Consider the following 17,594-nt stretch of genomic DNA (forward strand, 5'->3'; position numbering starts at 1 on the left):
AGTACAATGTTAACCTTTGCTGGGAGATACTACAAAAATCAGTCCGTCTCATGCAAGAACACAAGCAGGTAGACCCTTCTAACGGCAAATAAGATGAAGTTACAAATCGTATTGAAGATTTTTACCTCCTCTCCTAAACAAAACATTTACAGAAAACAAGAAGACAAAAACTCCCAAACCAGATAAAAAAGCAAATTCCTCCACAGCTAGAATAAAGCATTTGCAAAAATAAACCCCCAAGAAATTGGTTGCCTCTTTTCATAACTCACACCCAAGCACAACTGTAACATTTTTCACCCCTTATATTTTCACTTTTCCTGTATTAAAAGAGCTTTCCTTGGATTAAGGGATTTTGGGGCACAGGAATGACAGATCCAAACACTACTAGGAAAATGTGAGCCCACAACCAAATATTATGCAAATAGGCACAAGAAAAAAGCCAGAGAAGAACAATAGTTGCTCAGATATTTACATCTTAATTTACTATACTATACCTGATTGTAATGATTGCTCTGAAACTACGGATGCAGTAAGAAGGAAATAAGAAAAAAATTAGTCAAATAAGGAATTGTTTTTTAATATTTTCCAGCAATATGTGAGAGAACATGCTGTAATACACAATTTATTACACATAGCCACTTGCATCAGTTAAAGCACATCTTTTATGCTGCAAAATCTAAAAAGTTCCACAACAGTATTAACAAATTCTCTTCTCTTGCTTTATTAATAATGTATTTACGTATGATGAAGTATCTCTCTAGTTAATTCACCACCTAGCAGACAATGCAAAGACATCATGTTCAGTGAAGAGGGATTAATGTTCCTCAGCTGACAGGAGCTGAAAATATTGAAAGGACAGCTTGCACTCACAGAGAAAGTGAGAAGCACCGAAAATGACTTTCAACTAATCTTGAGGTGAGGCCGATTTAGCAGGTTTCAGATACAGGAAAAGTTAAAATAACACGAAACCTTGCAGTAAAAGAAAGATAGGAAAGCAGTCTTTCAGGTTCCACATAGGAAATACATAAATACCCACAAGATGAAGACTGTGGCAAGATTTTTTTTTTTACCCACAAGATGAAGACTGGGCAAGATTTTTTTCTCTTGTGCCACAGATTTGCACCAAAGCTTTGACACATTTTTCTCATTCTAGGTTGAGAAGTGTCCAGGAGAAAGAGGGAAAAAAAAAAGAAAAGGAAAAATTAAGAATGTTACTAAACCCTAAAAATGGCAATAACCCACCCATTTAAGACACTCTTACCTGGGATCTTGGAAAGAAGACTCAAATTCAACTTCCTTCTTTGCCCAAGAATTAGCTCCCCTATTTTTTATATCCCAGGAGAGTACTCTAAACACAGCCCTACACCTGGCCCACTTATTATTTCCTTGCCCATCAGACCTGCAGAAGGATGGGGCATGACTGTAGTCCTGTGGACCACATAGGCTACATCTCTGTTCGGGGATGCAGGATGCTGTGGTTTAGCTCCCTGTTCCGATTAGGTGAACCACCTTGCTGTAACCAGACTACCCAAGTCCCACATGGCTACTCTGCCTAAGCAGAGTTTCTTACTGAAATCTCCCTGATTTTGATGTAGAATTTCACCCACAGCCTGACAAGATTTTGTGGTGCACATGTTCCTGGGAAAGACTTCTCACAAAAGAAGCATTTTGTGATGGAAAATCATTCATCAGGAATTTTCTGACAGCTCCTGTTATCTTAAATTTTCTCCATTACCAAAACCCCTTTTGTTCCTCAGTACCTTAGAAACCAGAATGAAGATAAATACCAGCATTCTTAAGCTTGAGAAAAGAATAAATGCTTTCTATCTAGTTTAACACCATGGTGAGAATTTCTTCACTGACATGACAGAACAAATTAAGGAAGACATTTAGCAAACAAAAAACCCTAATATTTTAATAAATCAGGACTTTTTTCCCAGATTTAGCATGTAATTGTCATGATTAACACTTGCTATAAATGGATTTGAAGAACTGAACAGAACATATCTAACATGCATCTACAGTAAAGTTCTGACAAATATGCCCCACAAATATTTACCTATTACACCACCAGACATCAACAAAATATAAACAGTAAAGAAATCACTGCAGCATGTTAGTTTGGTAATATTAGTAAAGCAGAAGTAACTTTTATCTTTTAATAGCCAACAGAACATAAAATACCATTTATACTTTCCAATATTGCTTTGAAAACAGACTCCATACAGCTTTCTCACACCAAATAGTTATCAGACAGATTAAAATCCTGAAAGACACATACCGCGTAAACTGCTGGTGGTTAAGAGAGCCCGTGCTTTATCTGCTAAATCACTATTTAGGGTATTTCCCAATAACAAAACATCAATGGCCTCCTGCTTGGAGCTATCAAAAAAGTTATTTTGAATCGTTCTGGTCACAGAACGAGCACCATCCTTCAGCTTTCCAGCCTGTTAGGGAGGAACACGTATAAAATATTTTATGTTGGACACTACTCACAATAACATTGGCAATATTCAGTAACATACTTGTAAACTGCATTAATGATTTTAAAATCTAAGGTAATTTCCTTCTTTAAGTGTTAAATAAAGTCTTCTGAGCCTACTGTACTATGTGTGCTTCTGCCCCCCCAAATGCTAAACAACACAGTAATACCTTCAAGGCAGATCTAATAACCAGATTATTCCAGTTTAAATTACTTAAATTAAACAAAATACTGCAGGAAGGGGAATAATTTTTTTTCCCCCTAAACCCGTGGTCTTCAAAAATTAAATTGATATAGTGCCGTGTTTAGACCATGATATGGTATTTTGGGCTTTTCCCCAAATAGTGAGAGATCAGCAAGCACTTGAGTCCAAATGTCATGATACATGAATATGTATGTATATGCACAAATGAGCATATTAGTTCAGAATTCACATTCTGAAATATCCATGTTAAAAAAACAAGATGGCTTCAACTTACTAAGACGCCTTAACTTTTTAAAATAACATGCAAGTCTCATGCAGTATCCCAGAAGGAACATATACACTGATCTATAGCTACATACATACGAAGACACTGTCGTTGCACACACCGCGCACAAGTGGCACGATTGAACAGCGCTCCAAAAGAACGGTGTCCAACTACCTGAACTAAACAAGAATCTCCAAGAGATATACTGCTACTACAGATACTCCCTGTGGGTCAGACACCTAGAGGATAATGTAATCAGCATGTCATGCAGTCTCATACTTGATTCAAAAACCAGCAGTGTTAATCTGTGTACACAGCACTGACAATGACAGGCACAGAGACATTTTCTTGATTACATGGTTTATTGTGTCTTATGCACATAAGTGTATTTTGCCTGTGAGGTGTAGGTAAACACATGCTACTGCATGTATATGAAATATAGACTGTAATCCATCAGGGATGCTGCATGGTATTATATTATTATAAAAAAGTTTACAGCTTGCATTGTTCATGAAGGTCTCTTAAATGCAAAAGAAAAAAAAGACAAAAGCTTAAGAAAACTACAAAACTAACCCATCATTTAGTTCTATGAATTGTACTAGACAACAAGAAAGAAACTACTCTTTCGTCAAGGATAAGTAATAGTAAATTGGGACCATGACTTTTGGAAGACACTGTGGATGAGGTGTTGGGGAGCATACTATTGCAAAAGGATTTTAATAGGATGCTGCTCCCTTTCTCTCAGACAATGTATAACTTATGACATGCTCCAAAAAACACACTCACCATTCACATATCAGGCAATTAATTGAAAGGAACCCAGAGAAAGCAAAAGAAAGAGTAGGTAAGGAGTTAGATGTAATGAGTATTATAATACTTTAAAAAGGACTGCTTTTCAGTATAGAAATGTATATTAACACATTTAAGGTTAAAATATTTTTCTCCTACCCTAAATTTCCATATTTTTACTTCTAAGTACTCTTGGACTTTGAAGAATCAGACTGACATGCAAGAAATTGAATAATTTCAACCATCAAACTTTGCATTTGAGAAATGAGAATACAACTAACAACTTAAAAATTACATTCTAAAATATATTATCAGAGTACTCAAGAAGATACTGAGTAGTGACCTGGTCAGGTTTCACTGAAACAATGGCAAGTATTGTATGGCTTTGCAAGTATTAAGGATCCTCTTCGAATAGATGGCCTTCTGTCAGGGATGCTGCGTTTTATTTATGAGATGTGGTACTCATTAACAGTTGTACCAGGGCAGGGATCCTGTATTATTACAAAGACAGCAGAGTAAATGTACTCTGTGTTTTAAACATTAAAAATGGAAGTGTAGATACATTTTACAAAGTAAAAAATTTAAGTAGCCAAATGAATGGCAGAAAACTATTAATTCAGGAAAAGAAACAAGTAAGGTTGAATGAGAAAGTCAGGAGAAGGGGAGACACCCCAAAAAATACTTACTGTAGTTTTCCTGACGGTCTGGGTGACACTTTTGTAAGAAAATAAAACTAAACATCTTTAACAAAAATTCCACTCTATACTAAAATACAAGCAATTCCCAAATGAAAAAGTCTTGTATGCACCAATTAAGGGTAGAATAAGCAACAAGTCTATTTTACTTATGTTCTTTTTATGTAGCTTACTGCAATGCCTTGTACACATGCAGAGAAGGGCCCTGATATGATTTGAATGAACAAGTGATGGAAAAATAAAACAGTCAACTACGAGTACATAGTATCTAATATGGAATGAGAACCAGCGCATTCTTGAATAAAAAGAACAGTATGAAAAGAAATTCTTGAAGGAATTAAGGGCAAAAATTGCTATGGTTCAACATTTGTTTGTCTTGAGAGGTATCACCTCATAAGAGAGAGAATTATGGAAACAAAAAAAGAACATTGTTAGAAGAAAAATAAAAGACAGCATTAGAAAATCTGGACAACTCAGGCATCAAAGACAAAACAAGTTGAAGAGAAACAGAGCATTACACTATCATGTAGTACAGAATTGTTATCACAACATTAGAAAGCAAGGTAGAAACAGAATTTTTTTTTTCAGTAATTGCAAAACTAAAAAGAAACAGCTGGAGGAACATGCAAACAAAAACCACTCAGCTGCAACCTGTTTAATTTTAACACTGTTAATAAACACTAAAAGCATGAACAACAACATCCAGTGAAACACATTTTAAAAGAAAGGAGATACAGTGAATGAAACTGAAACAATAGGAGGCAGAGGTACAGAGAGAAAAATGAAAATATTCAAAGAAACTAAAGCCGATTTGAATATACATTTTTCTGAACTGTGATCTAAAATAAAAGTTTTGAGCATCATCCTTTCCTACAGAATGGTGTTATCTGGGAGGCATGGGCATGGCTGAGAAAGGATGTACTGAAACAAGATCTGGTTATCAACATAACCAACGTTTTTATGTTAATTTTTTTTGGTTGGTGGGTTTGGTTTTGGTTTTTTTTTTTTCCAGGATTACAACAAAATCACATTTTAAGAAGAAAATCTTACGGTTGGTATATTAATGACAGATTTTTTTTAAAACCCGTACTGAATACTGCTAAAGTTTTTAATAAAATGTACTTTACCTTAGCTTTTCCTTCAAGGGCTCCAGTTCCAGCATAAATTTTACTGACAGAATCACCATTCACAGACCACATGGATCGGAAAACTTCCTGAAAGCGAGTAACCAACTGAGGCTTCTCGGCTAATCCCAATACCTCCAGCTGTTTTGTTAGCATCTGCAACAGTTGAAGACAACATTCGCAAAAGAAAAATCTTTAAATGTATTTATTAAAAGGTACATCATATTTTTTCAGCATATATGCACAAAAAACCATCTCTGGTTTATACGTATCATTCTGAACAAACTGACACCATGTCATATTTGAAAGGCTGCCTCGTACATGTAACTTTAGCACCAGCATTTCATTGTCTTTTAAAGATAGGTGGTAATATAGGAAAAGAATTATGTAGTTGATTTGTAAATATTTTCATCTAAAAATTCACTAGTATCAAAAATTCACAAGGTAAGCTATTTTTGGTTCTCAAGTCTTTCTACTCACATAGTTTAGGATTAGAGCAATTCATGTTCTTCCCCAAAAAGTGTAATACCAAACACACTGACCTCTATTATCAAATGCAGCAGCAACAGAGCTGTGATGAGCAAAATAGCAACGGTTTCTGTCATTCACTCTGTTTTCATGCATAACACACTGCAATCTTTACCCTTACAATCAATACACCTGAATTAATTTTCCACGATGCACACTCTACATTAAATGCATTTAAATCGTATACATGTAATACACATAAATGTATTATTTTACTTTTAAATACATTACTTAAATGTAGCATTATGCTCAAGGATATAGAATGGGACATTGTACCTTGTTTGAAATCCTAGTTTATGGAATCATGATTATTTAAAAAAAGTCAAGTAAGTTTCTAGTGTTTGTGGCTATCAACATAATATTGAAAATAAATATAAAAAATTAAAACTAAATAAAAAAGCTATTTTCAAGAACTTTTAAAAATCTTTAAAACCTTGAGGTGTCCAACAGCAAGAAGGAGTCGTCTAAAATGATGACCATAAAATGACATAAAGACAAAATTCTGAAGGTTGGGCAGGAATTAACAAAAAGTTACCAAAGGAAACTTGCAGACAAAATTAAGTAGAAATAAACAACAAAAGAAGCTTCAGAAATTGGGTGCTTCATCTTGTAATTTTAGGTGGTCATCCAGAGCTCAGTACTTGTTATATGAAGTATCTATCATGTTAAAAAAAAGTAAGAATTTAAATATCTCATTTAAATAGATTTTTAAAATTAAGTAAGCAGCCCATAAGGATTTATCATTTTCCTTCTTATTAATTAGTTTTACACTTTTAGCTCTCATATTTTAGCTGAAATCATAATTTAGCTCTCACCAAGGAAAAAATTTGGCACACCTGGTACAAAAAAAAAAAAAAAAGAAAAAGACAATATTTAGTCCAGTTCTTAAAAGGATAAGAAAGGAAAAGAGAGCTGCAAAACTGTTTGCCATATAAGTACTATATGCATTAAGAGTTTATAAAGATTTGTTCTTATGCCATAGAAAACTACTGTTATCAGTGAAATACAAGAGGCAATGTTTCTCATGGCTCCTTTAAGATAACCTAATTGCTTACCTCAAGCTTGCATTTCTATCTACAGTGAACTGTTAAACTCCAGCAAACAGATTTAGGACCAGGACAGACTTTAAGGTAATCATTTGTCTCTCCCATGGAAAAGTCAATACAGGACAGACAGATATACAAACTACATAATGCAATACAATGCTGTGAGGTTTTCAAAGCATGCCGCTACTGTTTTCAACACACAGAGAACTAAAGAAAAGAATAAGAATTATTTTTCTTAATTTTAGTAGTCAATAAGAATTATTTTTCTTAATTTTAGTAGTCAAAAGGTGTGACCCCCCCAATGGATTTTGCAGTTCTCGCAGAAATTCCTCCTATAGACACTAAAACAAGAGCATTTTAATTAAATGAAATTCAGAAAACAAAAGAACAATCATTTTACTTAGTTTGATGTTACACCACCCATTATTTTTCACTTTTAAACATGCTAAGGATTTTATCTTTAGGAGTAAAACTTAGTTTATTAAGATGAGTGGAGCTGTCAAAAGTTTTTCAGGGCTGCTCTTTTAGGCCAATCAGTACTATTTTACTCCATCAATTCCTATCAGGTTCATGTGTTCAAGCTGTACTGCATAAGCCTGCAGGCTCAAACCTCTGTTTCAACAGCAAGTCAATCTGCTGAAGCACAACCCTGCAGGACTGAACCCCATGGTTAATTTCCAGCTACTCAATTTGAGTGTGGGCAAAGCCTCAACCGTGATATTGTCCCATGAAGAAGTCACAGCACAGTGCTGTGAAAATATGAACACACAGCACTGGCAGATGCTAAGAACAGTAATCCTATAGGCTGAAGAACTTCATCTAATAGAGTAACTGAATGCAAGTGTTTTTGTGAAGGACTACAATACTACTACCTCTTCTAGAATTGCAAGCCTGAACCTTAACGGACATAAGAAACTGACACCTAAAAAGGAATGAGTATTTTTCATAATGCTGCATGATTACTGTTTAATTACAGCTACTATACAATCACTGCTTCTGTAACTACTAAGATCTGGCTGCCCCAGAACAAGAAAAGTATCATGCTATAAATCAAACTGCCACCTACAAAACGTTTTAATTCATCTTTTATAGTGAAGGTAACGCTACTTTTACAGCCTAATTGCTACAGAAGCATCAGGAGCAGTTGTGTATCTGGACATTGTTTTTCCTACCTCTAAGCCAAAGAAAGCCTGCACGCTGTTTGTTCTATCCAGACAGTCCAAGCAGTTTGTTCTGACAGTACCGCTTTGAGTTCTGTGCCAAGGACAACGAGAGACAGAGAGAGAAAACAACTGAAATAACTCATTTAACACACATATCATCAACAAAGACAGGGACATCAAGATCTGAACCAGAATAGTAAATCAGGGTATTGTCAGTGCAATGTTACTGTCATCGCAAGTATGTTTATAAATGCGTCAGCAACAGAGGGTTAGCTCCAGTAACAGCACTGAATTTTGCAGCAGCGTTCACTATACAAAACTAACTTATTTTCTGCAAATAACATGAGTCTTTCTTCTTCAGTTTTTCTCAATTCTCCTTGCCTGCTCAGTTAGTGTTATGCAGGATTAAGTTTTCTTTTCAAACAATCCAACTAACACACTTCCCAAGAATCTCAGAGGGAAATAATAACCCTTGGTTAAAAAAAAAAGAAAAAAAAAATTAGGACAGTTCTTGGATTTGTTTAGCTAAATTCAAAGTAACAAGAATTTGTGATAAAACTAAAGCTAATTCCAACCCTTCATTACTTTCTCTTTCCTCCCCAAACAAAAATTAAAAAGTTAGCCTCTCCCCCTCAGCTTGACAGATGCTTGAGGCCCCCAGGCACTCTGAACTGCTCCCCTTTCTTTGAGAAAAGCCCATTAAGTCATGCTATAAAGCTCCCAGAAGGATCGTATTAAGCAACATCCATGTTCTTCTTGCCTGGCTATGAGTACAAAATTCTGATGGCTCTCCCAATGATACACACTTATTCCTTACTTTCACCATTCTCACTACACACTTTGTCCAATTAAGTCAGTAAGGCTTAATCACATTTACTTGGGGATCTAACCATAAATTGTAGAAAGTTTTGAAGAAGTTTCTCCAAGATTATTTTTTTCATTACTATCTCTGGTTTTGATTTGAAATACAAAGCAACTTGCTATCTGTGTTAGAAAACAACCTGACATTCTCCAAAGGAGATGGTCCATCAACTTATAAAAACTGTCACTGTATCTTTTATTAATGCAATTCTTCAAGCTATCAGAAGCCACAGCCTATTTTGCTTTCGTTCTGTTGTCAGTCTTTTTGATGGGTGATAATATTATTTGAATCTCCGTCAAGACCAGTTGGTGTTCTCCCAATACAAAGTGTCACACCACTTTTAAAGCTTTTTGGAGAACGGTCAGTGATGTTTTGAGGTGGAGATGGGACCTAAGCACCTCCCCCAACTAAAACTAATCTTATTGAGGCCTACTAAAGCCTGCCCCTAGGGGATTTAATCCCACAGCCGCGTTAGAGCAAGGAGTGGCACTGGAACCCTCTTCTCCTCTCCCACTGCAAGGGAAGATGAAACCCCACTGCACATGGCACAATAGCCTCATTCAACAGTTCTCCTCCTCACGGAGAACCTCACTCAGCAGTTTGCTCTGCTATTAATTAAAAGGAGGAAGGGTGTGGAAGGGAGAAGAGCAGGAATGTTGCCTATTTCTAGCCCTGCTTCCCTTTTCCTGCTGAGATAAGCACAGCCTTTGCTCTAGGAAGATGGGTGGGGAAACAGGTCAGTAGTACAAGTACAGCAGGAGTGGGAAGTACAGAGCAGGGCAGAAAACATGCATGCCATTCATACTTTGTGGAGAACAGTCTCTCACAAATGGGGGATCCAGGTGCAAACAGATTTAGAAAAAGACTGCACTGAACATCAGCATTTACAACAAACAGAAAAGGTGTGCTCCATCACGGAGGAAAATATGAATAACGTTATACAGGAATATGGAAAAATATTCATTCTTTAATCCCATGTGGGTGCACCCAAAAAAAAGGACAATTGCCCATTTTCACCAAAATCATGAGGTCAAAGGCCAGCAATTATGTATTGCCCCACCAATGTCTCAGAGATATTTTCCATTAAGATTTTTAAAGCATATTCAGAACGAGACAAAATTTTAATAGAGTACAATAAGTGACTCATATTTCAGTTGTTGAGCATCATTTTGGATACAATAAAAACACAGTAACAGAAGTAACATTCGTCTCTTATCTTCTTGCTAAGGGGTGAAAAGCATCCTGGAACCATAATTTAATTTGAAGAAATTTGCAGAAGTTACGCACACAAACCTTTTAACTTCCTTTCCATCAAAATAAAAAAATCCACACTCTAAGAATTTCTGGACTTGAGGTTTAAGCACACTGTGTAGTTTTTCTGCCTTTCCACCTTTAACCATTTGATGATAGTCAAAGTTCACCATTTTGATATCAGCCGAATGTTCAGATGCTTTCAAATGGCTCTGACATTGTAAAAAGAGAAGAAAAAGAAGTATAAATATACCAATATCTGAATATATACTACTATAAGCTAAATAAGAGGCCACAAATATTTTTAAAGCTGTCTTATTAGCTATCTTGTTTATTGCATGCTTTCCTTAGGTAAAATGAAACCATTTTTATCACCACTGTTCAACAAATCACTCAGAACTGATTAATATTTCGCCTGTGTTTTTAATTTTTCCTGTCACAATCAAAGCCAGTTTATTCCTTACTATACTAGGGGTCACCAAGACAGTCTACAGCCTCTTCTACTGTTAAAATGCTTTGATTTGCAAAGAGCTGTTTCAGTGGAAACCCCTTTCACTAACAGTCACCATTTAGACATACCTGCCAGCAACGGGGACTGATTAAACACTCCCTAAACTACTACTGAAAAAAACAGAGCAATTATTTAGGTTGCTGTGGAGGGTGGCTTGAGCAAAACTTTCCTAATATTCCCTGAAAAATCTTGAAGTGCTTACACAATCTTTGTTGGCAAAGCTATGATCTGCATTGGGCATTGATACACATCTGGGAGCACTAATGACTCCTAACAGGATAGCTGGGTACAGAAAAGATCCTAGTGAATGGCCTAAGATATTCAACCATTACAATACAAAGGCAAAAGGAAATAACAGATGGCTATTGACATGTTCTCTGGCTTCAGACAGAACTTCTCAAATTGTCAGTATTTAAGGACTACAATGTCACAGTTATTTATAACCTAACAAGTGGGAATTCATGGAAATGGCCACTTCTAGTTAACATCTTCTGAACAAACATTTCTATTTAATCTTGAAACAGCTTTTATGTTTAAATTGATAAATTAATTTGTGATTTTTTAAAAAAATATTAAGGAATATATCCAAGAATTCCAAAGGAAAGATTTTTAAAAGAAACATCACAGTATTAAATACCACAAAGTATCATTTATTTATTCACCAATTTTATAGTGCAAAAAAAGATTTGTTTTTTTAATAAGCTACTAATAAGCATGAAATATGAAAATAACTGAAAATCCCTCAACATTGTCTATGTTGCTGTTATAATTTTTCAGTAAAGTAACCAATCTGAACATAATCAAACACTAATTGTATATAGAGCTTTTAAAAATTCATTTCACGTTATGTATCTTAAGCAGTGTTTTTACAATAAATACAATTTTAACTGCAAGTGGTAGTCGCTCCAGAGCATAGCATACCCATTTCATTTTTCAAAGGCTATATAAAAGCTTCATTGCAAACAGTCAAATTCCAAGGATATGCACAGTGAGAGAACTGTCATACTCACCTGAAAAGCTTTGCTGAGCATGTGTTCCCCTTCTTTTGCCCCAAGTAAATTTACAATAATTTGCTTGCCGTATAAATTTTTAAGAGTTTGGAAATGCCTGTTAACAGAAGAAAAATTCCACACTCACCTTCTGGTATGCACAAAACTAACATGAACACCTGTAACACTGACTGAGATGCTGCAGAAATGTACTGGGTACTCCAATAACTCTGCAAGCCTTTTATTATGTCATGTCCAAATAAATCAATATAACTCAATAATAGCATACAACCATTGACTGCTATTTAGTTAGGATAATAGCACCAATTTAACAACATATACTTAGTTAAAACCATGAGGCTGTGAAGCTGAAGTTTCATGGCAGGAATAAAATCAAAACATAAATTTTACTTTTATACAGGGGGTGACTAATATAGATTATTAAATGCAAACTTGCTATAATTTTTGTTTTCAATTTAACAAAGCATTTCTCTATTTTAAATTTTCCTCAAACTTTTCAGAAAAGCACTCAAAGGCACAAGCAGTCCTGTAGAAGTTTGAAAAAGCTGCGCAGGCAGTTCACTGCTTTGCTGAATCACACATTTGTATAGACAAAGCCTCCTGTTTGGGATAACATATCGCATCCCTCTGATGCATCACTTATCAGAGGTTTGTAGTGCAGTAACAAAAATTTAAGGCATTCTTTCACCTGTCAAAAGCTGGTGCATTCGCCTCAAAACCCCTTGACATTCTGACACGATGGGATCCCACCTACGACAGGAAGATTATATTAAATTATTTGTCTTTACACATTTGATTAATCATTCTTCAAAGACCTCTTTTGATCCTAAATATGGCTAAAAATTCATCTCACTTTCTAAATGAAATTTCTAAAATTTATTCTGCTTGCTATGGCGTGCATTCTTTTTATAGGCTTTTCTTAAATTCCTCTTCTTTTTTCTAAAAAATACTTTTTTATTTAATATACTTAGTCATATAATCTAATTACTTCTTGTTTTGAGTAAAAGGCATGTAAATGTTTCAGCAGTTGTATTGCAAAATGCTTATATGTCTAGTTTAAAGAACCTAGAGTCACTGTGAGGCATGAGCTTTTCTTAGTCTTGTCTGTAAAAATTGTATCACAGTAGTAGTTGCTGATACAACCCCTCTTTCAAGAAAACTGGGATGAAATTATATTACAGCAACTCTTGATCCATATTGACTTCTTAAAAAGATTTATCCTCAAGAACAATTCAGAAGAAAACAGTCTCTTTGGGTGCCCTTAGATAACCTATTTTAAAATAAGAATTTAAATTAAAACAGAAAAACTCAGAACTTCAAAGAGAAAACTTCTAAAAAGCAACTGACATTCAAATCTTGTGCAAAACAGCATTCAGAGACTCGAGAGTAGCACGCTTGGTGAATTAAACAATAGTACCAACTTGCTGCCAAAGGATAACCTCGTCCTGACAGGTAACTGTGCAGAAGAGCCTAAACGCCACTGTAAGATGTTTAAAAAGACAGGAATAAGAATTATCTGTATAATTAAATCTATCTCCTGCTTACCTGCAGGCCTGGCTGTTCCCAAAATAATGGAACAGATCCTCGAATCTGTATGAAAGACGACACAGAGTCATCTAAAAATATCACCTGTTAAGAAAAAAAATCATAGTATTAATAGGTATTACAGGCTGTAAGGTTTTAGGTTTCTTAGCTCAACATAGAGTAAATAAAATATATTTACATATTGAGTATTCCACACTACAAGCTAAAATGTTAATTGTGTCCCCTAGGCTTTTCTCTCTATCCCCTCTGAACAATTAATAAAAGAAGTTCTGGCACTCTCATGCTTCCTTGCAGAACTGTGATTCACAACATCTAAGAAAATACACCAAGCTTTTATTATTTGGGCCTGAATGACTTTCTGTGGTAAGAGTAATTTGTTTTAAAAAACTTGGTAAGACCTTCCTGTAGGACCAGTTAAAGTGTACACCAACGCACAGAAAATAACAATGCAGCCTACTCAGAACACCTTTACAGATTTTGCGCATCAGAATCCAAAATACAATGGTCTATTAAGTATACAGGAAAGAAAACTTTAAGTGGAATGATACACCACAGTCATCTAGTGACATTAGCCTGCCAGAGAACTTGGACAGAGAAACTGTAACAACAGTGTTCTGACTAAACTCCTGAAATTGGATGTGTACAAGGAGGGCCTTTCCTGGATAAAATCCTGCTGAAGTCACCTAGGCTTTGCAGAGTCAGTGGGTTAACCAAAGATACCTACTCCCGTGAACGCAGTTGTAAGGAACAACATCTTGGTAACCAGATTATCGTAAGAAGCGAGCAAAGAAAGGCCAGCAAAGAATGATTTAATAGCTTCTTGCATTTCTGTATAATAAGGGCAAAGACAGGCAATCAAATGCAGCAGAATTACAGTGGCTTTAAAAACTACCTTTCAGAGGAGCTGTGTTAAGTAACCATAGCAATACTTTTACCTTTCCTGAACCACAAGGCACCATGTATTTGCCAAAAATCTCTTTTGCTTGTTTCTGAGGTCTTTTACTTTACTATGAGCTCAGGCCAAAAGAAGTACACACTCACCTACAGCTCAGGAGGCTAAAAGAAAGTACAGCCACCTACCACATCTTAAGCTACTGAAACTCAGACCCATGCATGCCCTTACCCTAAGCTACACTAAAAACCAAGATCATCAAATTATGTAACCTACTTAGATTCCCTATTTAGCAGCAAAGGAACTATTCCAGTATCTGTTGGATACAGATTTGGACTTGTGATCTGTTGATTTAGGGCAAAAAACTATCCATACACATGCTTATCTTGAGTTCATCAGCCAAGCAATGTGCACTGTAGTGTAATATACCTGCTCTGTTTCAACAAAATTAGCAACGTGACCATCATCGTTTGTTCCCCGGACGTTAAATCTGGTGCCAGCCCGTTCACAGCTTAGTCGTGAAATGAGACAAGCCTTTGCCTGCTTGTGAGCCGCATAAATTGTTCTTATCTCCACTCCTCCACACATGAGACGTAACAACCAGTCATCACAGTTCACACCATAGTGCTTCAGATGTAAATGCAGCGACTGGTTCCTATCGGGGGAAAAAAAAATTAAAATAACTGGAAGGAAATAAAATACAGCTCAAATTATGAAGCCAGCTACTAACTTCTTACATTTTACGCCCACTACTACAAATAAGAAAGGGAAAATATGCATGTTATAGTTTAATGATATAACTCTTGTTTAAACATACTTGAAACAGCAAAGTTTACAAGAGAACAGCATAAACGTTTGCACAATAAGAATATGGGGCAAAGCCATGAATTTTAATGACCTTAAGAAAATAACCCTTATAGCCTCTACTCTTCACCCAGAAAAAAACCCAACACTCCAAGCTTGTTTATATTTCTCCACTCAGCCTTGTTTTGAGAAGCCAAAGATTACAGACTCTGGGAAAAGCAAGCCAGAATTCCAATTACAGGGTTACTTTTTGTGATGGGTAAAGCACCATTCAATTTCACAACACCACAAAATAAAGCTAGAAAAAAATTCGTGTCAACGTACATTGATTATTTCTATTATACGTCACCATAACGCATCACTTGCCCAGAAAGCTTCCAGGAATACATTCATAGCCAACTGATTTTCAAATTTCTGTAAATATCAATTTCAGGGTTAAGTGTTGGTACGTTATATACTGCATATACCATTCTCTAATACCAATTACTGCTCAAATGAAAGATCCAGTTCAGATATATCTGTGCATTAAGTAGTACCAATCAACACTGTAGTGAGTAAATTAGACTAAAGTTTGAGTTTTGTGAGGTTTTTTGTTTTACCTCACTCTAGTGGGGCTTGGCTTTTGATCTTCTTTGGAAACATTCACTTGTATAAAAAGGAAGTAAAGTTTTCTGCATAGCAAAGTCAACTCCAGTAAAATGGCTGGTTTTGTCACTGCCCAGAAAATTCTACCGTAATTGCAAATAACGTATTTGGTATAAAGCTTGAAGCTATTCACTTTAATTTTAGCCTTTGCGTTCTAACCTTCCAATTCAAAAAAACAAAAAAAAAATCCCCCAAAAACCCCTGCAACTTATCCAACACCTCAGCTCAATCATTAATGAAGATTCAAATCCCATGAATCAAGTGTTCATTCACTTTACGGAAAAGTATATAGATGCATTATAATAGGAGACTGAGAAAGCAAACCACATTCTTTCTCTGGGCAATGTGAGACTGGAACTTTTGAATAGAAAAAGTCCAAGAAAGCTTACTGAAGTGCATAAGCAGAATACTTTCTGTTATTGACTTTTACTGTTTACATTTCTAGATCCTGGAATCTGGGACATTCCATCTACCTCCTGCAAGGACTGATTCTTACTGAAAAAAAAGCCAGGTAACTTAAGAAGTTTTGTGACAGGGGTCAAACTCAGCCAAGGTTATTTGGACAGGGTGAACAGACATCACCATTTCTCAAGCCTTGAAATACTGACTTAACAACAGAGAGCCCAGTCTTTTTCCCAATGCAGAGAGACAAACAGCTAGGTTCCTATAACTCCTGTAAACCTACATCAAGGTAGATGTATTTCTAGAGCTTATTTTCTGCCTTAATACACATATTTTGTCTTATATAACAATATGATCATATTCCTCTATCTGACCAAAATACTGGCAAAGAGTAGAGTAGCACCAGCACATATGCCAGAGCTGGTGTGGTGTCTTGTAGGTTGGACAGAAGAGGGGGGAAGATGTAGCTTTTCACCTGTTCTAACAGCATACTGCCAAGTCTTCAGGACCTTTCCAAGGTTCATGAACACATACACCATTTTTAACAAAGGCTGAAAATATGGCAGCAGAATTTCTTACATGACAGTATGCATCACTGGCATTATTTAAGCTGCTTATTGGCAGAAACAGCAGTATTCCCTTTACCAAGAATTCCCTGTGTGAAAAGCTATACTTTATTCATAGAATCATAGAAAGCTTTGGGTTGGAAGGGACCTTTAGAGGTCATCTAGCCCAACCCCCCTGCAGTGAGCAGGGACAGCTTTAACCAGATGAGGTTGCTCAGAGCCCCGTCCAACCTGACCTTGAATGTTTCCAGGGATGGGGCCTCCACTACCTCTCTGGGCAACCTGTTCCAGTGCTTCACCACCCTCATTGTAAAAAATTTCTTCCTTATATCCAGGCTAAATCTATCTTCCTTTAGTTTAAAACCATTACTCCTCGTCCTGTCACAATAGGCATTGCTAAAAAGACTGTCCCCATCTTTCCTATAGGCCCCCTTTAAGTACTGAAAGGCCGCAATAAGGTCTCCCTGCAGCCTTCTCTTCACCAGGCTGCACAACCCCAACTCTCTCAGCCTGGCCTCGTAGGAGAGGTGCTCCAGCCCTCGGATCATTTTTGTGGCCCTCTCAAAAATATTCTGTAAAAAGACAGTGAGTTCAGAAGCCAAGCAACGTGCACTGTATCATAGCCTACCTGCTCTGTTTCAATAAAATCAGCAACATGACAATTACTGCATAATAAAACTTTTAAAGCCCTTTCGTATGTTGGAAACCCACTTGGAAACTATATATAAACACCACACCATTTTAGAATCCAGAATGTTCAACAGATTAAAATTTTCTTTAAAGCTCCATTACCACACTCATTTTAAAAA

General features: G+C 36.1%; 1 protein-coding gene across 3 annotated transcripts in view; it reads right to left on the minus strand.

The window, feature by feature from the left end:
* Nucleotides 1-17,594, minus strand: part of SYNJ1 (synaptojanin 1) — a 67,025-nt gene that overhangs the window by 36,623 nt on the left and 12,808 nt on the right. For 2 of the 3 annotated variants that reach the window (XM_075727756.1, XM_075727758.1), the window contains exons 4-12: nucleotides 14,798-15,023; nucleotides 13,477-13,560; nucleotides 12,620-12,681; nucleotides 11,932-12,028; nucleotides 10,453-10,622; nucleotides 8,307-8,388; nucleotides 5,564-5,716; nucleotides 2,282-2,438; nucleotides 495-518 (exon numbers count right to left, since the gene is read on the minus strand). In XM_075727756.1, the coding sequence (XP_075583871.1) occupies nucleotides 495-518; nucleotides 2,282-2,438; nucleotides 5,564-5,716; nucleotides 8,307-8,388; nucleotides 10,453-10,622; nucleotides 11,932-12,028; nucleotides 12,620-12,681; nucleotides 13,477-13,560; nucleotides 14,798-15,023 (1,055 nt within the window). Of the gene's footprint in view, nucleotides 1-494; nucleotides 519-2,281; nucleotides 2,448-5,563; nucleotides 5,717-8,306; nucleotides 8,389-10,452; nucleotides 10,623-11,931; nucleotides 12,029-12,619; nucleotides 12,682-13,476; nucleotides 13,561-14,797; nucleotides 15,024-17,594 lie in introns of all 3 variants that reach the window. The other variant, XM_075727757.1, reaches the window with a different exon arrangement.

Source organism: Pelecanus crispus, chromosome 1 (assembly GCF_030463565.1).
Source record: "Pelecanus crispus isolate bPelCri1 chromosome 1, bPelCri1.pri, whole genome shotgun sequence".
Taxonomy (NCBI): domain Eukaryota; kingdom Metazoa; phylum Chordata; class Aves; order Pelecaniformes; family Pelecanidae; genus Pelecanus; species Pelecanus crispus.